The sequence below is a fragment of the Lissotriton vulgaris genome, chromosome 2_1 (assembly GCF_964263255.1).
Source record: "Lissotriton vulgaris chromosome 2_1, aLisVul1.2, whole genome shotgun sequence".
In the NCBI taxonomy this organism is placed as follows: Eukaryota; Metazoa; Chordata; class Amphibia; order Caudata; family Salamandridae; genus Lissotriton; species Lissotriton vulgaris.
In genome coordinates, this window is record NC_141687.1 from 648,003,782 (window position 1) to 648,028,858 (window position 25,077).

At 45.7% G+C, this 25,077-nt stretch overlaps 1 protein-coding gene across 1 annotated transcript in view; it reads right to left on the reverse strand.

The window, feature by feature from the left end:
* VPS13C (vacuolar protein sorting 13 homolog C) overlaps positions 1-25,077 on the reverse strand; it is a 2,437,235-nt gene that overhangs the window by 1,915,456 nt on the left and 496,702 nt on the right. Inside the window, exon 22 of the mRNA XM_086955811.1 lies at positions 18,578-18,714. Within this exon, the coding sequence (XP_086811937.1) occupies positions 18,578-18,714 (137 nt within the window). The remainder of the gene's footprint in view (positions 1-18,577; positions 18,715-25,077) is intronic.

A 25,077-nucleotide genomic window follows, 5' to 3' on the forward strand; every position in this document is an offset into this window, starting at 1 on the left:
CGGATCATATCGGCACACAAAGTAATTTTGTTCATTGCCAGTAACTACTGTGGCAGTGTGTGCTTTTTGAGGCTAAAAACTATTTTTGCTTTTGCCAGTGTTTGTTATAATGGTGAGGGCCCGGCAGCTCCCACAACAATAAGGTTTTACATATACCATGCCAAAACAAGTCACAAATTGACAAAACTAAAAAGCTGACCACCAATTTCAGACCTACTGGCTTTGCCAATGCTTGCTTATTTCTGTTTCCAGAATCTTATTGAAACTGGTTACACTGATTTTCTATTCTGAATACTTTTGGGAAATACTAGCATGCATCAACATGTTACTAAATGATGCTGGAAAGAAACAGTTCTTGGAATTTTACAGTAGTTTAGCTAAATGTTTTTTTCTTGCTTTCATTTTTTGATCAACATTTTATTTTGGAAGCAAAGAATCCTCAATCTTGCTTTCTAGCTTCTGCAAATAGTTGCATTGAATCAAAGAGCATTCTCGAAGCATTATACATAGCCTCATATTGCTAAACTTTGAAAATGTGTGTACACATTTTTAACTGCAGACAGTGCCCTTCCCTGATCCATATTGTGGTACTGCAAACTGGCATCCTAAGGGTTTGTGCTGCAGGGGGTTTATCCTACTTGTCCCAAGGACATAACAAACATGAAAACATGTTGCTCTTGACCCCAAACAATATGTCCTGGGCATCAGGCTATAGGAATTCCACATCCCTGAAGTGTGATGCCTGAATGACCCTCATGACAAACTAATATTTTGTTCTTATTTTTTTAGGAGGAAGCGCCTTGTCTCCACATAGGACTAAGGAATCACATATACTTAATTCATTCCAAACTTCCCTGAAACCTCTGTACTCATCTTTCACTAAATTCTTCTCCATGTCCTTCCATCCATTCACAATCCATACTTTCACTTCCAACAACACCTGGTCAGTACTTTCAGCTTCAACCCATTCCTCTTTGCTAAAACTGTCCTGAGATTCGTTCAATGACACTTTAGCTACAGAGAATTCATTCCAAGGACTATTGCCTTCTCCTGTCAATGGTAAGGACATTCTACTCAGAAAATAACCCGTGAAATTATTTACCCCTGGAACATATTAAATGTAGTACATAATATCTTGCAACCTCATTGAGAGTCTTGCAATTCTTATAGTAGCTTTAATCAAACCTTCTGTAGTTAATATTTTGGTAAGGGGTTTGTGATCGCAATGCAGTGTAAACTTTCTGCCCCACAAAAACTTCCTGAAATATTCTAGTGACCACACACATGCAAAGGTTTCTCGTTTGATCAGAGTATTTCTCCTCAGTAGGAGTGATCGAACGAGATGCAAAAGCTATCACCACTTCTTTACTATTGTCATCCAGTTGCGTAAGGACTCTACCTAAACTTATGCTGCTAGCATCTGTGGTGAAAATGGTACCAGCAATGGGATCAAAACCTTAAACCTTGTTAATTTGGTGCATGTCCAATAGCATTTTTTTATTTCTTCAAAAGATAACTGACAAACCCCACTCCAGACAAATTGTACTTTGTTCTTAAGTAACAATCTCATAACATGGGTATTTCTGAGAATTTTCCCACAAATTCTGCATAGAATTCTGCGTGTCCTAAGAAAGATCTAAGATCTTCCTTAGACTTTGGTGCGGGAGCATCAATGATAGCTCTTACCAATCTAGTTTTTGGTCTAATACCAAAAGCACTAATCTCATGACCTAAATAGGTAACTTTCTTTTTTTCTGCAAATTTACATTTTGAAATTTTAGCTGTCACACCTTTACTCTGCATGATACTCATTACCTCTCTCAGCCATTCATCATGGATTTTTTTTTATTAGCACCCATAATTAATATGCCATCTTGGAAAAAGGCTTCTCCTTGCATATCACCAAATAATCCTGCCATCAATCTTTGGAAGACTGCTGATGCAGATGCCAAACCAAAAAGGCATGTGGCAAAATTGGAAACAAACGAAAGGTGTACAAAAAGCAGTATATTCTCTCCTAGAAGGATGCAGAGAAATCTGGTGAAATGCAGAGGAGAGATCAATGGTTGAAAACCATTTTGTGTTTTTAGTTAAAGAAAGCATCTCATCAATCCTGGGTGAAGGAAGTTGGTCCATTATGATATTGTCATTCAAATACCTCAAAACAATGCACATCCGAATCCTGCTATAGGCAAGTCTTGCTATAAATACTGGTGAAACCCATTCTGAGGCTTCTTTAGGTTCAATATTATGTGCATCCTGCAATTTTTAAAGTTATTGTTTGACCTCATCTCTCACTATATGACATACTTTGTGGATTTTGGGGACAGCATTTGACTTAACACAGATTTTATGCATAAACCCTTCAAGTTTTCTAATTTCCCCACTAAAAACCCGATGGAATTCTTTTAACCCCATTTTATTGTTTCCTCATCATCACATGTAACTAATACCTGCTCACGATATTGATGATATTCAATGCACATTGATCCTTCCATCTTAAAACTTACATGACGCACTTCTGCCTTTAAACTAAAAGATACGAGTTCTATACCCTAGCATATTGAGTTTCTCCCTACTAAAATTCTCAGTGTTATCAGTAGGCTATAAATAAGAACCTATGGTTTTAACAAACTTGTCTTCCCAAATGGAGCAAGCAATGATGGCGAATGCAATCGGAGTCTGCTGCTACTAGTAAAGCTAAACCCCCAAAGAAAACCGTGAAAAAAGGTTTGTTGCCATTATCTCCACTTAAATTTAGTACAAAGTTTTTCTTATTTTCTGTTGAAATGGTACCCAAATTTTCAGGAGAATCATCGGAGTTATTTCCTGACAAGTCTGAACCACTTTCTGTTAAACATGCCGCATGACTTTTCTTTGTGCGTTTCTTCCTACACACCCTAGCAAAATGTCCTACAATCCCACATTCTAAACACTTTGGCAGGACATCTATCAAGCCTAGCTGTATGTGAGGTACTACCATATCTAAAACACATAAAACCAGAACTGTGTCCTAGGGTGTTCTTTTCTTTCTTAGAATTATGTTTCTGGTGCATTCTTTTGATTCTTACATATAGTGTTCTCTTCCTTTTTCCCGTCACTAAATTTGTTGCCAGACAAATTGTCATTTGAAGGAGTTACAGCTTTAGTGCATCTCTCAGAAAATTCCGCCTTTTTGACTAAAGTTATGTCTTTGAGACTTGCTTCACCTTCAATCCATAACCGGTCCTGAATGCTCTTATTTTTAGTGCACATCACATTCTGATCTCTGATCAGTTCATCTTGTAAAGATCCAAATCGGCATTTAATGGCCAAATTCTTAAGTGCAGAAACATAGTCTTCATTGGACTCACTGGTATCTTGTTTACATTTGTAAAATGCACGCCTGGACACTGCTACATAAACATCAGGTGAATTGTGATCATCTAGATCTGCAATAACACATTTAAACACCTCAAAATGGGGCGTGGCCGAGAGCCGAGCATGGCGGACGCTTGCTGAGTTAGCTCCGTCCTCTGCCCGGTAAAACAAGCATAACATTCTGATACCCTGACGGCCCTGACGACCCGCCCGGGTCAGAAAACTGCGGAGGCACTGCTGAGCGGACCGGTCGGAGTCTGGTGACCGAGGTGACACTTCGCACGTCGCCGACACGTCCGACGCGGGGGAGGCCTGCTGGGAAGACGGGAGCCGCGGCCTCCAGTGGTGAGTGTGCCCGTACGGAGTGCGACCAGCCTGGGGGCGCCGAGCTGGAGGAAAGTGGAGTGGGCAAGGGACCGCCTACGGGGGACGAGCAGTGCCAACACCGGCCCCCCGGGACCCCGTTGGCACACTTGATGAGCCCCCCTGGTGCAACTAGCCGGAGAGACGCCGGGAGCTCCTCTGCCGCTTAGGGCCCACTGGAGGAAGGGAAACCGCGGACCTGCCAGACACGCAGCGGAGAGAGGCGGCCTGGCCGGGGACGAAGTGCAGCGGGAAGGCGGAGAGGCCCGGCGGCCACAACTGCGGCCCGGCGGCCACAACTGAGGCCCGCGCCATACCCGACTTGCGGCGGCCTGGACGAAGAAGGCTGGGGCATCCTGCAGTACAGCTGTCACACGCTGTGGGCCCCGAGGTGCAGGAGACGGCCCGGTGCTGTGCACGGCCCACACTGGAGGAATAGGGACGCCGCCGCAGACGAGCAGAGCCTCGAACTTGCTGGGAACGTCACACTGTTGGAGAGGGGGCCCAGCCACTGCGGAGGCATCCAGCGGTAAGGCGGCCATATTGCCTACCGGCGGGGGACCTTCACTGCGACGCAGCACCTGGAGCACTACCCTGGTGACTCTGGCAGCAGCGCAGCTCACACCACTGACGCCGGGAGTACTGCACATTGCAGGGGTCACTGGAACAAGGGAGCCGCTCGTTACGGCTGTGGGGAGCTGCAGGATCTGCGGGCGGAGGACCCACACACACTGGCGTAAGTTCCCCTGAGCGCCTAACGGAGAGACTCTGGCAGGGGGTGGACACCGCAGGGGTGCAGTCAGTCTGCACGGACATGCCTGAGGGAGCGCTAACGAGGACACACTGGGCCCGCCGACCCTCTTCTGAGCAGTACCCTGATAAGGGAACGGACCTTGCTTAGCATACCTCACTGGATGCCGAGCAGCTGAATAACAGTGGCCTGGGGTGCACCCCCCCCCGAGCAGGGATAGGCGATACCTTCGGGGGGCCAGGTGCGACAAGGAGGGAATACGCCACTTTGCTTCCGCACGGAGTCACTGGTGATTGCAGAGTCGAGCCCAGTGCACGTTGGATACCTGAGGCTGACCTACTGTACGCAGGGAAGGGGACCCCCTGGGGACACAACCACCGCCGCACTGTCGTCCAGAAACATGGGCAGGAACAGGACCAAGATGCCTGAGAGGGGCGCCGACCGGACTCTGCAGTCTACAGGCTCGGAAGACCCACTGGCCTCCTCAAACATCGAGATGGTGCCTCCGACGGGCAAGACTTCACAGGAGGCCAAACTAGACCTTATTCTGTCTGAGATAAGGGCTTCAAGAGAAGCGCTTGAAGCGCGCATGGACAGTATGGCGACGGGTATGTCTCTACTACGCGCCGACCATAACAAGCTGGCGGAGAAGGTCACGGAACACAAACTGGCTCTGGACGACCTGATACCGCAGCAAACGGAGCAATCCACGAAAATGGAAAACATGGAGAAGCAGATGAAGCTGGTATGGGAGAGGATGGACAAAGCGGAAGGGCGGGCTCGCCGCAACAACGTGCGCATCCTAGGAATTCCGGAGCGCAGCGAGGGGAGGAACCCAACCCAGTTTGTTGAGGATTGGCTGAAGAAACTTGCGGGGCCACAGGAACTTACGCCACTCTTCAGTGTGGAGAGGGCGCATAGGATACCGTCTAGACCACCAAAGCCGGGAGCACCACCTCGCCCCTTAATAGCCCGCCTGCTTAACTACAAAGACAGGGACATAGTCTTGAGAGTGGCACGAGAGAAAGCGCCGATACGCTTTGAGGACAAAACTATCTCGATCTACCCAGACTTCACCCCGACGGTGCAAAGGGCCAGGTCAACGTTTATGGGTGTGAAGAGACGCCTGCGCGACAGGAATCTTAAATATGCCCTGCTGTTTCCAGCCCGCTTGAAAATAATTCATAACAACAAATTACTCTTCTTTGACACGGCTGAGGAGGCGGCGGAATGGATGGAAGTGACGCTGACGCCGCCCAACTCGCAAGATCCATTTGAGGAGGGTAGACAGAGGGAAGGACGCTCGAATGGCGAGGAGCGGCAGCCCGGAGCGAGTGCCACACACGAGGAGGAGGCGGGCACGAGTGGTCCGAATCCCTTGGCTGGGATGCGGGTATCACAGGAGAGGTCCCTGCTGACAGAGGCCGCTTTGGCTGCACACAATGCGGATGGTGAGACGGTGCTGGATAGCGCCTCCGATTCCCGGACAGAGGTGTCTGGTTCTGCGGACAGCCTGCAACTGTTTCCGAAAATAACCGCACAAGAAGCTAATGATCTTTAAAGGGACTTCGGAAGACTCCGACTGGTAATGTACAGACTGCATGTGAGACTCTGGGCGGGTCAACTGGGGCCAAGGGGTACGAACACCTGTCAGGGCACGCCGCAGGGATTCCGGCGGGGCCCAGACAAGGGAGAGCGGGCCCACACCCCCCAGGGCGCAGCAATGGTTCTGTTCAATTGGCACCCCAGTTGGGTGCAAGTGTTTGGACCTCACAGTTCTTTGAATGGGGACCTTGATGTTTTGGGATTGTTTGTAATTAGGGCACTCATGGAAACCTTCGCAAGACTAATTGGAATAGGGTGGGACACGCTGAATATAATTGTCGCTAACAGTCATGGGGTCCCTTAGTGAATACAAAATGTGCACCTGGAATGTAAGAGGCATGGGCTCAATCCAAAAAAAGGCATAGGGTGCTGGCACAGCTCAATAGGAGGCGTGTTGCTGTGGCATACTTACAGGAGACGCATTTGAATAGAGATGAAGGTGTGAAACTGCTAAAGAAATGGAAGGGGCAGCTGTTTGCTACTACTTACTCAGTGTTCTCCCGGGGGGCGGCGATATGGATCAGGAACTCTGTCCCTTTTAAGATACTGGAAGAAAGGATCGACCCAGAGGGAAGGTATGTGCTTATAAGGGGGTTGTTGGATGGTTCCCCTGTTGTGCTTTGTAGCGTGTATGCGCCAAATACGGGTCAGCCGGTTTTCTTGACCGCGCTTAACAGAGTATTAACTGAATGGTCGGAGAGTGTGTGGATTATTGGAGGGGACTTTAATGCAGTTCTAGACGTATCACTGGACAGATCGCACCCACCACTGCAGGCTACTGAAAGTAGAAGGCAGGCTGAAGCACTCTCGCAGTGGGCAATGGGCTGGGGGCTGGCGGATACTTGGCGATGCACGCACTTGACGGATAGAGAGTACACCCTACTTCTCCCCTCCCCATGGTCTACACACGAGAATAGATCACATGTTCTGTAGCACAACATTGCTGGGGGGGGGTAGTGGCCTCAGAACACATGGGCAAGACCCTTTCGGACCACAACCCAGTGGAAGTCACGCTGAGATGGGGCACGATACCCACACCGATACCGACATGGCGTATGTCCCCGGAACTGCTTGAAGACACTGTTTTTAAGGCAACTATAGCAGAGGCAATCACGCAACATTTCCATTTTAATGGCGGCACGGCTAGTACGCGTCAGATCGAATGGGATGCCTTTAAGGTGACCATAAGGGGGGATGCAATGAACACACGCTCGGGCATGAGACGCCTGGTCTTAGAGAAGCTTAATAAAGTGGAGGGCAGCCTGGCCATGCTGGAGAGGGAGGCTGCGGGCACGAACTTACCTTTTACACCTTTGCAGGAGGCGCACATTCAACACGCCGAGCTGTTGGAGGAACTGCGTGTCCTGGACTACAAGGAATATACATGTAGGCAACATGCCCACGCTGACAAATCTGGGCCCTTGCTGGCCCGATTGCTGCGGGATAGCCCCACTCCAATACTGGAGGTTCTGGACCAAACTGGGAGGCTGGCTGTGACACAGATCGGTATAAATACCGCCTTTCGTGACTATTACGAGTCACTGTATGGTCCACATCGACACATGTCGGACGAGGCATTCGAAGAGTTCATGACTGGACTGGAACAGGCCCAGAGGGAGGACTTAGCGCGGCCCATAACGGTTGCGGAAATCAGGCAGGCAATACGGGCACTCCCGAGAAACAAAACCCCGGGTACCGATGGCCTACCGGCAGAATTTTACGGGGCGTTTATTGACCTGTTGGCCCCGCAGCTATATGAGGTGTTTAATGAAGCAAAGAAAACCAAAGGGTTACCGCAGTCCGCGCTGCAGGCCCTGATTGTCTCGTTGCCTAAGCCGGGCAGGGACTGTTTACGGCTAGCTAATTATAGACCGCTATCCCTATTAAACACCGATCACAAGGTGCTGAGCAAGGTGTTGGCACTGAGACTGGCACAACATATTCCGAGCCTGGTCCAACCGGACCAGTGCGGTTTCGTGCCTGGTCGAAGCACTGCGATGAATCTGAGGAGGCTCAGTCAGCTCATGTTACACGAGCGTTTACCTACGTCAGCTGAGGGCTGTATTTCATTGGACTTGCGTCAGGCATTTGACTCACTCCGGTGGGATTATATGTTTGCAGCACTGGCACGGTTTGGGCTCCCGGCTGGCTTTATTGATTGGATCCGATTACTGTACACTCATCCCACTGCTAGGGTCCGCACGAACAGATGCATATCGCCACAGTTGGACATAGCGAGGGGTACGAGGCAGGGTTGCCCTCTATCCCCGCTATTGTTTATACTGGCGCTAGAGCCACTGCTGTGCAAGCTTCGGCTTCGAGCGCAACACAGGGGCATCACGAGGGGAGACGTAACTCATGTGGTGTCGGCCTACGCCGACGACATCATCCTTTATTTAAGAGACCTGCACGGTGATCTGGACCCCATTCCTGGGCTCTTTGAAGATTTCAGTGCACTCTCCGGCCTCACGATAAGCGAATCTAAGTCGTATGGGTACTGCTTTAATGCCCTCGACACGAGCGCCCCCTTACCATTTCCGCCCCACAGTTTTGAAATGGCGGAAACAACCTTTCGCTATCTGGGGATACAGATCTATAGGACGGCGGCAGATATGCTTGACGGTAATCTGGGCCGCGCTGTGGCAGCTCTGAGGTCGCAGGTCCAATTCTGGACCACGCTGCCATTATCGGTGGCGGGCAGGGTGGCCATCTCTAGGATGGTAGTGCTCCCAAGACTTCTTTACTACTTTACGAACTTGCCCTTCTTGGCGACAGCTGCTGTATTCCGAACCTTGAACACCATGCTAACGGAGCTGGTCTGGGGACGGGGCAGACGGCGCATAAGCCTGGCGAAACTACAGCTGCCTACAACGGCTGGCGGGATGGGAGTCCCGGACTTCCTGGCATATTACTACGCATGCCAATAACAATGGCTGGCCTATTGGCTAGCGGGTCGCAACCTGCACGAAATAGGCATGTCCGAAGCGGATAAGGAGAGAGGAGTCATACACCCCCTGTTGCTGCCCAACGCTGCGATCCCTGGGCAATCTCCCCCCCTGCTCAAGTTGGCCATTACCTGCTGGAGGCGGGCCGTACGATACTTGTCCCCGGCCTCTTCCTATGCCCCAACGATACCATTGCTGGGGATCCCGCTGGGGACAAGCGTATTGTCTACCAGGGCACTCGCTACGTGGACTGATGCCGGGGTAGCACAGGTGGGCGACCTATTTAGTGAGGGACATATGATGTCCTGTGAGGACTTTTGCACGGTGCACCATACGCCTGGGGGAATGTTCTTACTACATGCAGGGGTGCGCGACTACATCACACGGCACTGGGCACCGGACGGCATAGAACCAAATACAAATCCACTACACACGATGCAATACCTGATGGGTACAGGGAGCCATTTAACAAAATGGATTACAAGTGGTATACGTGAAGGGAGGGCGGTGTCGTTGCAGCCACTGCGCGAGGCGTGGGAGAGGGATGCAGGTCGAGTGTTTCGAGATAAAGAGTGGGAGCGGGCCCTTGCATTCCCCAGGAAAGTCTCGCGGAACCCAAAATTTAAATTCATCCAACTCATGATCCTACACCGCGCATACCTCACACCCCACCGATTGCACGTAATGTTCCCCAACACACTGGATTCATGCCCCCGGTGCGGCATGGAAGATGCGAGGATAATACACATGTTATGGGAGTGCCCGAAATTAGGTTATTTTTGGGCAACGGTACACACCGCCTTACACAGGGTGTCCCCCAACAGACAACACTACACTATATCCTCTAGCTTACTGGGACTGGGACCTGCAGAACGCAAGAAAAGTGTGGCCACAAGGTTTGTTGACCTAGCAATGCTACTGGCAAAACGTACCATTACTATGAGGTGGAAGTCGAGCAGGCCCCCTGACCCGGAGATGTGGAAGGCGGAGGTGGTGAGGTGGGGCAAGGCGGAGGGAATGGCAATACAGACCGAAGAGCGTAAAGGCTTGAGGAGGATTCCTATATCCCTCGAATGGAACACTATTATGTTATCTTTTGAACTGTTGGACGAGGATGCTACCTCTGTGGGGTCGTCCTTGAGTGATTGAAAGGAGCTGATTGCTCTGGGGGTCACCGCTTCATTGGATTCCCCTGAGTACCCGAATGTCATGTGACAGTGACCCACACAAGGACACAGGTGCACTGCACAGGAAGAACTCAAATTGGGCTGTGATGCCCTTTATATGGACCTTCATGGCATAGCGACAAAGGGGTGGATTAACAAGGAATAGGGTACATACTGTACCGTCATGTCTGAACCCATACTATGCCTGAATAGGAGTGCCGGGGGAGGGATATTGGGAGGGGGGGATTTTGGGTTGAGTTGGGAATAGTGTAACAGGTTGAAAATAGGAAAAGGCAACATGAGCGAGTACGGTACAACTGATGTATTTCAATGGGATGTAAGACAAGTGACTGCATGTACTGTAACGATTGTGCAATTTTACTATCCTGCAAATATACAGTTTAAAAAAAAAAAAACTCAAAATAACCATCTCTTTCCATTTTTTGCATTTGAGTTTACACTCTGAGACCTTCAGGCCCTAAACTATGCATTAATACACATTTTATTCTTTCCGGTGACATGACACAACCATTGTCCTTCCATCATTAATGAAATATTCTTTCCACTCTTGTCATTTAACTGTAGGTTCACCATGATTCATTAAGAATTCTATAGGGGTGTTGAGATTTATGCTAACCTTTATTGTACTCATTGAATTAGCTGTAATTGATGATGTGCTTGCAGAATTTCTCTCCATCACTAGCTTGAGGTGATAACAGTCAATGAGAGGAATACGAAATAAGCAAAACACAATGCAAAATAAACCAATCAAAAAAAATAAAATTAATTTACTAAAACACCTCTTCTTACTGTATTGTTTAAAGTCCTTCGTTCACAAACAGCGTTGCACCCTGTTTTTTTTAATGTAGTTGTAAAGCAGTAGATATGATAAACGATGTTCCAGGAATTAGTAATTAATGTAAAATGGCCGCACGTGGGGTCGTGCAACGTCATCTTTAATGATACAAGCTGACGTTGGACAAACACGATTTGCGCAGAGCACTCGTGGTACAGCAATGTCTTGGAATCCTCATGAAGGTGCGCGCTCAGGGAGAACGGTTTGTGTGGCAATGGCACAGCAGTTTAAAGGTAAACAAAGAAAGGATTACTGTTGGAGCTGTGCGCTTACATTCAAAGAAAAGAGGGGTTTCTAAACTCACTGTGGAAGCTGAACATAGTGGAAACTGACACGAAGAAGTCCCAACAAGGTAAGGTCTATTAGGCTAATCAACAGGAACAGGGATTCCACCATGCTGACTCTGTCAACCACCTCACTAAGAATACCTGGCATCCCTGAAATTCCCAAAGAGATTCCACGAATGGCACAGCAACCTCACGAGATGCACCACAAGGGGTTGCCAGACCAAGTACACATCACAACAAATCCCCTAGCTTTAAATACATAAATAGAATAAAATGAAGTAAAGAACATTGCAAGAAAGGGCAAAAAAACATTACAGAAAAATAGAACTTGCAAAATCTAGGACATTACAAAACCAATCAACTTTGCAGAAACATAACTTAAACATGGTTGTTTGCTCGCTCCAGAAACAACACAATGCCCCACCTTGGAAAGAGATTGTGAAAAAACTTCATTAAACAATTTTCCACAAACATCATTCTTTTACAATACAGAGCTACTTTCCTCATGTTCATTCTCTAACACCATATGCCACTTGTGAACCTCCTTCACCTTCGTAGGCGCAGGAAAATGTGTTCACTCCTTGCTCTCTTCTTCCCAATTTCACCTTGACTAGATCGCCAACCTCTATCCTGCCACCCTTTACAGAGTGCTTTACACCAACAAAATCACTAACACTCTCTCTCATCCACTGAGGAGTAAGCTTAGACTTCGGTATTCTACCCCTCATTTTGATAAAAGGCATTTCATTTGTTATCCCATGTAAAGTAGTAATGTAAAACCACATCAAGCTGTCCGCACATCCTTGGACATCTTGATTCCCTTGAAAGGTCAAATGAATGGTAGCCTTTATAACTCCATTCATGCATTCCACCATGCCATTTCCCTGGGGGTTGTTCAAAGAAGTGCACACATGCCTTATGCTATTTCCCTTAAGAAAACATTGCATGACATAGGAAACAAGTTGGGTACCGTTATCAGTTACCAAGATGCTAGGAAAACCTTCTCTCTTGAAAATCAAATCCAAGTTCCTAATCACAGTACAAGTAGTAATGTTTCTTAAAAACTCTACAATAACCTACCTAGAATAGACATCAACCAAAACCATGGCAAAACGCCTGTCACCTGTAAGAAAATCCATAGGACCAATAAAATCCATACACACTTTTTCCCATGCTACACCACACTGTCCTCCAGAAATGTAACCCATACCTTGCGAACCTACTTTTAGTCTTTTCTCACTCTCTTTCCACAGACTACAGTTATCCATCCACAATCGGACATCCTCTTCAAGACCTGGCCACCAAAAATTGTCCTTAAGATGTTTCTTCATGATAGTCTGTCCTAGATGCCCTTCATGTGCCAACAGAAATAACTTATTCCTAAGTGTACTGGAGGGATACATCTCTCACCCCTTAGAACTAAGTCATCAGTCACACCAATGTTAACTTCTTCTTGCAATTTAATATAGTTCCGTAAAGAGGGCTTAAAATTAACTTCACGTCTCCAACCAGACCAAATAGAATTGACTATCTCACAGTAGTCAGGGTCATCAACAACAGCTTAGTGCCACTCATCCTTAGAGATAGCTTTTTAACTCACTGGGACATGTATCGTCAATGCCTGCCACAACAAAAACTTCTTGCTCTTCAAACTCTCCATTCTCTTCCACACTAAGAGGTTATCTCGATAAACACTCTGCTTGGACATTCTTCCAACATGAAATGTATTCGAGCTCGTACATGAACTCTTGCAACCTTGCAGCAAACCTCATCAAACGGGACGAACCTTTACTTGCCCCTCCAGAACTTAACATTCTGTTGAGGGGTTTGTGGTCCGTTTTAAGGGTGTAGTGTGTTCCCCACAAATAGGTACGGAGGTATTGGACACAACTTCCTGCAGCTAAAGCCTTACGTTCAATGACTGTATAATTACGTTCAGAACTACTGAGCTTGCATGACACAAATGCCACGGTTTTCTCAACACCACATTTATTTTGCGATAACACTGCACCAGTGCCATGGGCACTGGCATCCATGTTAATGTAAGTATCTTTGCCCGGTTCAGAAGGGGTAAGAATTCTAGCATTCACAATTTCATCCTTTATGTTTTGGAAAGTTGAACATGCGGCAAATTCTGAGAGAATGGTGCCCCTTTCCTCAACAGTTCTCGTAAAGGCTTTGTTTTGTGCGCAAAATTACTAACAAACTTTGAGTAGCACTCAATCAAACCAATGAAGGCTTTTAACTGTTCCTTTGTGGTAGGTGTGGCAGCCAACCTAATGGCTTTCAACAAATCTTCTTTAGGTTGCACACCATCTCAGAAATAGTGTAACCCAAGTAATCTACCTCCTTTAACATGAACTTACATTTGTCCTATCTAAGGGTGAAGCCCGCCTTGTGTAAAATCTCTAATATATTAGCAAATGTTTTGTTGTGATCGGCTTCAGTTTCACCAGTAATAAGGATGTTGTCTTGAAAATTAAGAGTGTTCCTCATGCCTTTTCGCAGGCTATGCATCATGCGCTGGAAAACACTAGCAGCCGATGCAAGGCCAAAAGAAAGCTTCTTACATTGAAATGTCCCCCCATGGTCAGAAAAGCTGTCAACTTCCTAGGGTCTGGATGTAACACAAGTTTAAGGTACGCTGACCGTAGACCCAGCTTAGTGAAGAACTTAGCTTTATCCATCAAGAGCACCATCTCAGAAATGTTAGGTAGTGGAAAACTATCGGCAATTATGTTTTGATTAAGGGACCTGAGGTCAACACAGAAACAAAGTTTACCATCCCTTTTCTTTGTAACGACTACCGGAGAAAGCCACTCCAAGACCTCCACAGGTTCAATAACATCTTGTTTCTGCATATCACTCAACATCTCCTTAACTTCACCACATATGGAGATAGGGATCTTCCTTAACGCTTATCTAACAGGGTGAGTGTCATCCTTGAGTTTAATTTCATGCATGTAGCCCATTCATTTTCTTAAGTCCACAAGAACAATTTCATTGTACTTTGACAAAATAGTGTCAATAGTAGGATAATCTTCCACTACCATTACTTGTTCACAAGATATGGGATCTATGATAACATGCAAATCATGCTGTTGTATCCAGCCTAGAATCGAGGACCATCACTCGAAATATATACCTTTCCCATTTTACTGTGTCCCTTGAATTCAAATTTGGTTTCCATGACGCCTTTGATGGAGATAACTTTTTCACTGTACCCTTTAGGAGAAACATCACTGACAGTGAGGGACATTAAAGACCCGAAAGCGAATAATTGTGAATATAGAACCAGGATCAGCTATTAACTCTACAGCGACCCCATTTAAAATGAAAGTAGCCTTAGGTCTTTGTGTCGAAAATGAATTCGTAAATACGTTACAAAGTAATATGTCTGGTCTAACACAATCTCTGTTTCTTGATCAATTCTTAAAAACTCTGCTCAGATGGCCTTTCTTCCCACACTTTCAACACAACTTATCTCTGGCAAAGCAACCTGCGTAGTCTGCAGCATGACCCATTCTGCCTCACCTATAACATCCATTAAATGTACTCTTGTTGTCCCTTGGCAGTCTAGGTTTAAGATTAGAAGAACTGGGTGTATTCTGCTTCGTTTTATGACCACTATCCAATGAGGTGTCTTTTTTAGTTACTACATTTACTGTGTCTTCTTTTCCTAACTCTAAATTATGCATCTCTTGCATACACTTATCAGATTCTTCTGTAACCATAGCAATTGAAATGGCCTCAAGCAAAGTAGGGTTTCTAGCAGCCCAAATGTGGCCTGTCCCAGTTGAGTGATGGGACTCGCATCAGAAGTAAAGAATCAGTAAAGTGCTTGCCTGAAAAAGTATTTCCCACTACAGTAACTTTACAAGCTGGAAATCTCACCTCAGGTCATTTAATTCTTCTACTGTTCTTGCCGATGTCAATTCTACAAGAGTACTAAGTCACAATGCACAAAAATGTATTGGATCACAGCGTGAGCCAATCAGAAAACTCAGTACCAAGTTCAAATCTGCCACAATGAAAGGAGTTGGAGTAAATCCAACATTTTAAGAAGTGAGTTTAAGGGAATGCACCTTTTTGCATTTTCCCGGTGGTCCACCAGGTTGAAGGCCGTTTTTGCAGCATAGCTACATTATCGGCTCCTGTAACAAAATCGGACAAAACTGGCCCTGGCAAACAGCTCGGCCTCACCCCCAACTCCCCAGTACGGCCCTGATCACCCCCAAAGTTTTGGACTGATGCTGCTGGTATTTCTACTCAAAGTGCACTGAGGCCGGCTAACTAGACCTCAATGCCAGTGCTCTCAACCTCTAAAGTGCATGTGTAAGTGGCTCATACCCAAATGACATAAGTTAACTTACGTATAATTTCCTAGTATATGGTACCCAGGACCTGTAAGTTTAACTGTCCATCATAGCCACCAATATGAGTGTGACAAACTAAAATGTGTCTCACAGTTAATGCAGACTGGTAAAGCAGTTTTAAACTGCTAACTCGACATTCAAACCAATAACAAAGTCTAGACCTCGTTTTGTAGTACATATAAGCTACCCTTAAGGTAGGCCTGTCGAGCCCTAGGACAGGGTGTCGAATATAGACTAGTAGGACATGTATTTTTATATACCCTCACAGTAAAAATACCAAATTGTTGTTTATATTGTGGTAGAACTAGCAGCCTCATTGACAAGTACAGGGTTACATGCTGACAACTCAGCTGTGCTATCTCCTGGGTAGACTACTAAAGTTGGTACCTCAAGCTATCAAAAGAATGGTTACAATAAACCCAACTTGATGCACAAGTGAAATTTAATATTACTTTTGAGTAACAGGCAACTTTAGAAAAATGCCACTTTGCTGCCAAAGTTTTACAGTGGCTGTTCACAGATGTGTGCCACAAGACAGCCTTTTGCCTTCCAGGGGAGAGGTGTGAAAGACTCCCAGGAAAGGTCACAATAGAGCCCTGCCGTTGACAGAGGTGTTACCTCTCCCTGGCAGGAAGTGGCCTTGATGTGAGCCCCAATGACGAACTTTAAAGTGAAAGCCACCTTTGAAGGGAAAATGGTGAGCACACCCCAGAGGGGCTGTTCTTTTGTTCTGTTAAATGTGTTGGCGCTTGGGACAGAGGGGGAAAACAGTTACCAAACTGGTTTTCCCATGACCATGTAGCCCTCAGGTTGCCACAACTCTATGGTGGGCAAAGAAAAGATGCACCAATGACTGGATTGCACCTGCTGCTTCTGAGCTAGCAAAGAGAGGACCGTGACTGTGGTGTGCTGCTCGAAGAGAAGTCATCCCCTGAGCCCCAGACAGAAGAGGTGAACTCCGAGACAGTTGGCTGACTTCATGTTACAGCACCAGGGCCACAAAAGATGAGGAAGCCACCGTAGTGAATTGGTAGCCACAATCGCTTGATCGCCACTGACCACCAAAGCACATCCCAGGAGACCAACCACGATGCTCAAAGGTTGTACCTGTGATTGGTGGACATGGGAGAGTCATCAAAGTGCAGTTTGGACACAAAAGACGGATACTAGCAGCAGTTAAAGGGAACTGCTCATTTCACTGTGATTGTAGGCTAGTAGACCATTGGCAACTGTTTTTTGGCCTGACTTCACCTGGACTTCGAGGGACATTTATCTCTGTGGTCAAAGTTACCCCACTGTGTTCAGGGAAGAAAGGGTGACCCTAGAAAGACCCCATTGACCGGATGAGCATCTTCAGCATCATGTATCTCTTGCATCAGGACAATTCCATTGATGTTTAGGCCAGTTTGCCCATAGAGCCTGGAAATGGACTAGAGACTGCTTTGACTGCAGGATAACTGTCCTGCTACGTCTTACTGCCACACTTAGTTTTCTCACTGAAAGAGTTGGTTGCCCAATGCAAGCCGAATAGGCTGACTAAAACGTTATAATAGTTATTTTTAAAAATGAATTCAACATCTGGTGGACAACGTCGATACAGAGTAATGCGGCATCCTCTACCTATGCATGGATGTGCTATGGAAAAAAATCTGGATTCAGTCTTGCTCCTGGGAAAGTTTCTAAAGTAAGGAATCTGTGGCTAGATGTCTTTTTCAGATTACATTTGAGAGAACACGGCCATTCAGATCTTATTCGTAATTTGTTGAAGGCATCCTGCATTAGCTGCCCGACCTCTTGCTAGGTGGTTGGCTGGGGCATAAGAAAGGCCCCCGTGGTGTGGGGGGACACCCAGGCTTACCCATACTTAAGGGGGGGGGGGGCGCTCAGCCCCTACTGATATGAGTGTGAGGGGCACCTTCGGGGTATCATGCAGGGGGCCCCCTCACATTTTGTTACGACACTGATGGCAGGCAAGCAGCACCATATTCTTAATCATGTTACAATTCTGTTTTCTAATCCCTCCCCCTTGGGGAAGCTCTATCCTACACCCCCTCTCTTGCTTATGTTGGCTCATTGCTGTGGTATTCCAATACAAGCAGGGGTGAATCTTAGTGCGTTAGGGGGAGGAGGTTGGAGGTACGAGCCAGGTTTTCCCAAAACGCTATATGGTATATTCAACTAAAATATATGCTGCAACTGGGGGCTTGTGGGGTGTTCAGGGATAAGAGGTTTGAAGGAGATTTTACGGGTGTCAGAGGGAGGTATGGTGATATTGTGGAAATTAAAAAAAACAGTATTCGTAGCACAAATTATAGCAATGTAATCCGAACCAAAGATAAAGCAGGATGAAATTAGATTTTAGTATTACCAATCGCAAAGCAAGTCAATACGATTAGAAACAGCCCTCATTCAATCCTTTTCCCACTGCTGACACCTACCCATTTTTCACAAAGCAACTCTGTCCTGCTGTATAGCTTGTTCTGCAACCTCAGTACTGTAACACGAACATTGTTCGTCTCAACGTTTTTCAGTAGAAAGTTTAAGTAAATGCCAGGTCCAGGGTTTAACACGTTTAACCGGTCTACTGCAGAGATAAACTTAGCCTGTAGGATTACAGTTTAAAACTAGGAAGGGCAAACTCTGCTTTTTATTCTTTCAAGTCAATAAAAATGTATACAATTGAGCAATAATAAATCTTTGTCTCAATGTAATTAGCTTTTAATTTACTGTCCAATGCCTTGTATTTCATCTACATAGGCTTTAGGTATATATAAAATAAATGAGGAGCAGTAACTGTGCAAAACCTCTACTTTACACATATGATTCATTTAATTATGTATTTTCTGACGCTAAAATGTGGATTCTTACTTTCAAACTTCCAAAGTCCAAGATCACAAGGTCAGAGTTTTCATGGTAGAAACCGGTCTTTGGAAGAACAAGGTATGACGGCTTCAGATCAATCCTCAAGTCCAGGACTTTTCGTGTTTCAATAATACGTACAAATCCTGTAAATGAAAATGAAAACACGTTGACTTTATTAGAACTGCAGAACGCTTCAGCATGAGAACAAATACAATGTATTCATTACAAATGGCTGAAACTCTTGATGCCAAATAAGAATGTATACTTGCAAAGTAATCCCCTTCTTTAAAAACATCAAAAATAGCGGCTTAATTTTAATGAATATTTTGATAAAAACATTCTCCAGTTATGTTACCTGTTGATTTCCTATTTCAAACCACAACAACACTCTGATTGAGAAGACAGTTGAGGCCAATTGAGGCCAAAAGGGAGACTAACAAACTAGAAGAAAGTGATAGTGTGCTCCACTTTTTTTGTTTTTTGTTGGTACTTTGGGTTGGTTGTGAGATGTAGACAATAAGCTGAATTATCTTTTAACTCATACCACTGAAGGAGATCACTAGAGTAGAATGTGCGACAAGAAGAGAAGAAAAGAACCTATGGAGTGAGCAGGACTGGCTGGCTGATAGATTGAGTGTATAACCAGAGTCTAACAGATACGGACCAGGACTTGACAAAGTAAGAGGAGTCACAACCTGACAGTAAGAGAGAGGATTTGCCACCTCAAACTCTTGTCCTTGCTTACTATTGGTAAGCACCTCCTCCTTGCCTCAGTCTTCCTCCTGGGCTTCGAGTCTTCATCCTGCAGTGGAGCCTAGACCAAGTACTGCTTCAAGTAGACAGTGTCATACCACTGCAGACTAATGCAGGGCAGGCACTCTTTCTACCTTTTAACCTTTTTTGAGTGCATGTCTCTCCAGCCCCTCTCCTTCACCCCCAAAGCAGACTGGACATTGAAAGAAAATGTCTGCAGTAGATACCTGTGTGCATTGCACATATTTTCTGCAATATTTTTTATCTTTACTCCAGACGTGTGTCTACAGTTTATGCTTCTGTGTCTAACAGTTTTTCTTTCATTTCTGTTGGCCTTGTATGTCTGTCTGTGAAGTTTGTATTCATGTGTCTGTATGAAGTAGCATTAGTGTGTCTGTACGTGCACCTGTCTTAGCCCATCTGTATTTCGCCTCTGATTCAGCCAGGGGTGACCCCGGTTTTTACCCCTTCATTGACTACGTTTGGCTGCATTGTTCTGTACTCAAACACGGGGCCCAATCGTTCTGCAGCTCTGCCGATCCATCTGTATGACTATTTACCCGTCCTGCCAGGATTAAGTGTCACCAATGCTTTAAATGGGCCCGTACTCACAGGTACTGAGTACCAGCACTTCTTGTTTTATCCAAGCTGAGTACCAGTACTTTTCCAGTGCCAAGGAGAGTCCCGGTACTCAGATTGATCGGATGGGCACTGGGCCGATGCCTGGGGGCCAGCTGTGAGACGTTTATTTCGCAGCATGTTTGTCCTTTTGGCGCCTGCTGGAGGCATGCAGCAGGGGTAAGTGGGCGTCTGCTCCCTAAGTTCTCAACTTTCTTAACCACCCCCTGCCGAGTGTCCATGCTGGTTCTTCTTCTTAGTGGATTGGACATCAGCTGCCAAGAGCACAGTGATGTGTGCAGCCTGAATGGGTGGGAGGGAAGAGAGCCTGCATAAGTGACCTCCCACTGAGGCCTGGCTCACTTGCTCCTGCAATTCCACCCGCCCCTGTCCACCTGCTGGCACACTGACAGGGAGGAGGTGGCGGAGATGGCCTGCCTATGCAGCCTGTATGGAGCCCAGCTGAGGTAGGAGGAGGTGTACTGACCTGCCCATCGAAGGCCAATATTGTTCTTCGCCTGGCCTCTGCCCTAATGGACTCTGCACATGCTCGCGGCCCTGCAGTGCTCACTGCCTGCCACTGCAGGGTCTCTGGCCATGTGGCCTTCTGTGGAGGGAAGAGGAATGAGGATTGGGTGAAAGAAGGTAAAGAGTGAGGGGACAGAGATAGAAGGAGCAGAGGAGAGTTTACAGGGAGGAAAAAATAGAGACAGAAGGGGTAGTGCAGACAAAGATGGGGAAGAGATTGAGACGGCCATGCAACGAGTAACAGAGGCACAGAGATGGCAGATGAGAAGTAGAAAGAGTGATAGTAGAGGATTATAGGATACCTTAGGGGTAAAGAGAGTCGGGCAGCAAGAGAAATGAATACAAATGGGAGAGAGGTGAGTGGGAGAGGGATCGAGTGATTAGAGATGTGAAGATTGATAGAAAGTATTTGTCTTCTTGTTTGTGTGTGTTTGCCTGGTTGAGTGTATGTTTGTGTGTGAGAGAGAAACTAAATTAGAGAAGAAGAGAATCAGGACACCCAGGAGGGATTTGAAAAGAAATGCGTCTAATATTTCTTATTAATGATGCTATGCCTGTCTCTCTCGTCCTGATGCGCATTGATTCTTAGCCTAGAACGGCTAACAGTACTGTTAATGGCTTGGCTGGATTCAGGGTTTAGAAGCTCCTTACATTGCTCCCAGAAGTACTTCACACCACCCTTTATTAGCATATGTACCTGTTAATCTGCACATATGGAAAGTTTGAGACAATTGTCAAGCGCAATGCACGGGCAAAATGAACACTCAATAGATGGGTTTCTATCATCATGTCTCACCCCGCCCACTAGCCACGCCCCCAACTCAATTTAAAGAGTACCTCCACTCATTTTTTTCCATTTAAAGCACTGAGTGTGGCTATTTGAAATGCCTGCCCCCTGTATCCTAGCAGATTGGTACTGTCTCCTATGGCAACAGCCTGTGCCCTCTGCAGTCCCTCTATTCATTTCTAGACCACCCCCCACCACGTCCCATCAGCGTGGCTTCTAAACTTTCATGTGTGGGCTTCTGGACTCGAGTAAATGTTCCCCTCTCTCCCTCCCTCGTGTAACCCTTACTAAATCCTGATGAAAGGGTCAGGTTTAGACAACCCCCATTCACCCAAGTGCGTCGGCTCTTGAATAACACCTGAACATCAGACCATGCCTGTTTTCAAGGAACCCCAAATGACAGATCCAGAGTAACCCAGCAAAAACAGAAGAGCTTGCCTGGCCGAGAGGATCCCTCTCGCCACCAAAGTATTTATTTTGCGATTTTTGTTTTATATAACTTGCACCAATTCACTGTCGATGTAAGATCACCTACTACATATACAGTAAATATACAATAAATACATGTGCATGCTAGAGCCAAACAGGCAATCCATACATTATTTACATCACATTATGAATTTCTTGAATACAAATGTTTCTTGCACAGATTCCCAGCGGATGGTCCTTCTGTACTTTATCTATTGCAGTACAATACTCAATAGAATTGAGTCTGTACAAAGGTATCTAGGGCCCATTGCAGATTCTGCCTTCTGTGTAGCTTATTGGTGCATTCTATATCGTTCTGGGGAGAGAGGGAGCAGCTTGCACTGCTGTATAACATGTCTAAAAAAAAAATCCGCTTAGCCAAAAGATCTCACACAGCCAAAACCTATTGGCTTTGACAATGCTATTAATATTATTGCAATGGGAAACAGGATTCTAATTTGCGTAAAGAAAGCGTTACATACCATTGGTAATGATCTTTCAGGTGGATACTGTATTTACCTACAGATTGCTCCCCTTTTAAATATCCCAGGAACCAGACTGAATGAAAACTATCGTTACCAAAGGTTTTATTTAAAATTTTCTTCTGACGGATACTTCAACTTGCAGATTCCGCACCTGTTGAGTACATTTCAAGGTTCCGTCCTTTCATGGAGGCAGGTCTGAAGGAATGGTCAAACAGAAAAGTCCTAAAATACGCAACATGTCATATGGCCATTCATTATTAACTCCGAGTCCAAACAGTAATGCTTGGAGAAAATGTGATGGGGTGCCCATGTCACCCCCAAAAGATTTCAATTACCTGAACACCCTTCGTTAATGACGAGGTTGAATATTTCACCCGGTGCAATGGGCATGAAGTCCCTTAGGTGACTCTTTCTGTTCAAGGTTATAACAAATTTTAAGGCACAAACGTTCCAGCTGGAAAAAGGTCTCTTCTGGAGCACTTTGCCCTTCCTCTTGCCAGTATCAGAGCTGGTCATAACACTTGATGTCTTTAGTGCAGTTGATATAAAACCTGTCAGCTCATCTTTGGTTCAGATGATGCAGTCTCTACTCCTGCTTGGTCAGATGAGGTGGATGATAGAAATTAGAAAGAAAGATGGATTGCCCTAGATGGAAAAGGGTCAGCACCTCAGGTAGGAATGATGCACTTGTCCTGATCCTCAGCTTATTCATGACAGGGCAGGTGAACAGCAGACAGATGTTCAGTGTCTGTAATTCACAGAACCAGCTCGCCTTTGTAACTAAAACTAGAAAAACAGTCTTAAAAGACAAGAAACTAATTTGACAACTATAAAGGGCAGTTCAAAGGGAGCATGCATTGAAAAGGTTAAAATAAATGTAGTTTCCACATTGGCATGGCAATGGGGGAGAGAGGAAAAAGATTTATGAGCCTCTTCAGAAAAGTAATCATGTGGTGACATAAAAAGTAATCGTTACTCTAGGAGGAAGAGGAAGGCTGAAAGGGCTATCATGTTCCCCTTGACAGTGCGCTCTGCACAGCCTTGCTGGGCCAGCAAGAGTGAATATTGGAGGACATTAAAAAGGCAAGACCTGAAGGGGTCCCCATTTTACTCAGCACACCAACTAAGAAACTTAATACACCTCCCAGAATAGACAGACTTGGTTGAGGGGCAGTCTGTTGAGGGGCAATGAGCCAACAGGATCACTGCAACCATATCCGGTGACAGCAGGAAGGAGTTCAGATGCCCATACTCAATCTCTAGATATGAAGGTGGAGGCTCTGGAAGATGGGGTGAAGAACCTGCCCCTTAAACTGGGATGGGAGGTCTCCTCTGAAAGGAACACGGAGAGGGGAGCATCAGTAGAGGCTGAAGGATGAAATCATTCCGGTCTGGTTGAAACTGTTTAACGAAATACTAAAGGGTATATCTCCTCTGCCGGACTCATGGTCTGATGCAGTTATTACCTTGATCTTGAAGCCCGGTAAGGATCCTTTTCAGTGTCACTCATATCATCCAATCTCCTTATTAAATGTTGACTATAAGGTTTTTGCAGGAATTTTAAATAAACGGCTTTGTAAGATCATAGGCCAAATAATCCATGAAGATCAAAAGATGTTTCTTCCAGGCAGATGTCAGATTTGGTATATACCTTAGTTGGCACAGTGGATATGGCATCATCAAGGGACCTCCCTTTGTAAATTATTATGGTTGACGCGGCTAAAGCCTTCGATCGTGTGAACTGGCATTTCTTAGATAGGACCTTGAATGTTTTGGGCTTTACATTATAGTTCACCACGGGCACGGATTCTAGTTAATTGAAGCCTTTCTCCTGTTGTTAACATAGAACGTGGTACTAGGCAAGGTTGCCCTCTGTCCCCTATCTTATTTGATATTTACATAGAATCCCTGGCTCAGAGTCTAAGCTCAAATAAAAATATTGTTCCTTTTAAATTGGGTGGGTTCGTTAGAAAAATAGCTCTATACGCGGACGATCTAGTTGTGTTTTCATCTAATGTGAACATGACATTACAGGAACTTATACTTGAAACTCAAACTTTTGGAACATTTTCGAGTTATGAGATAAACAAAATAAGACTGAGATCATGACATGGAACATTGCCAATAAGGAGGGGTCATATGCGACACAACTTAGATACCTCGGAATTACAATAACTCAAGATCCCAGGAAAATTCCAAAAGTTATCTTAGATAGAGTTTCAAAGGAAGTTGAGCTTCTTCTAAAAAGATTGCAGAGCATGCCACTATCTCATTATGGCCGGGTTAATTTGATCAAAATGTGTGTCCACCTGAAATACACTTATCTTTTTAACAATATACCATTAGAATTAGCAAAAGCTGAGATTCTTAAAATTCAGGGAAGGATTTCCTCTTTTATTTGGGCAGGTAAGGGGATTAGGTTGTCCTGGAAAAAACGTAGGCGCAAACTAGCACAGGGCGGCATGGGTTTACCAGACCATCAGCTCTATTGTTGGGCTTACCAACTAAAAAATGCTAGGATGTTATTGCATATCCCAGATTACTCACTAATTGGTAATATGTTTAAAGCCATGTTGGAGGGGGTAGGGGAGTATGGTTTTATGTACAAATTTGGCTCTCCTAAATTATATAAAAAGGTTTGTTTGAAGATGCTGGGCATAGCGGCCAAGCTTTGGTCGGACAGTCGAGACTGCTTGGGGCTCTCCTATTATAGCGTATTGGTGCCGGTGTAGGATTCGCCAGCAATGCCGGAGTGCCTTCTGGATGCCCTAGTTCAGCAACTAAAAGTGGCAGGAGTCTTGCATTGGGGGGGATCTGGTGGTGGGTAACAACTGTCTTCCCTGGGAATTCTGAAATCATACAACAAC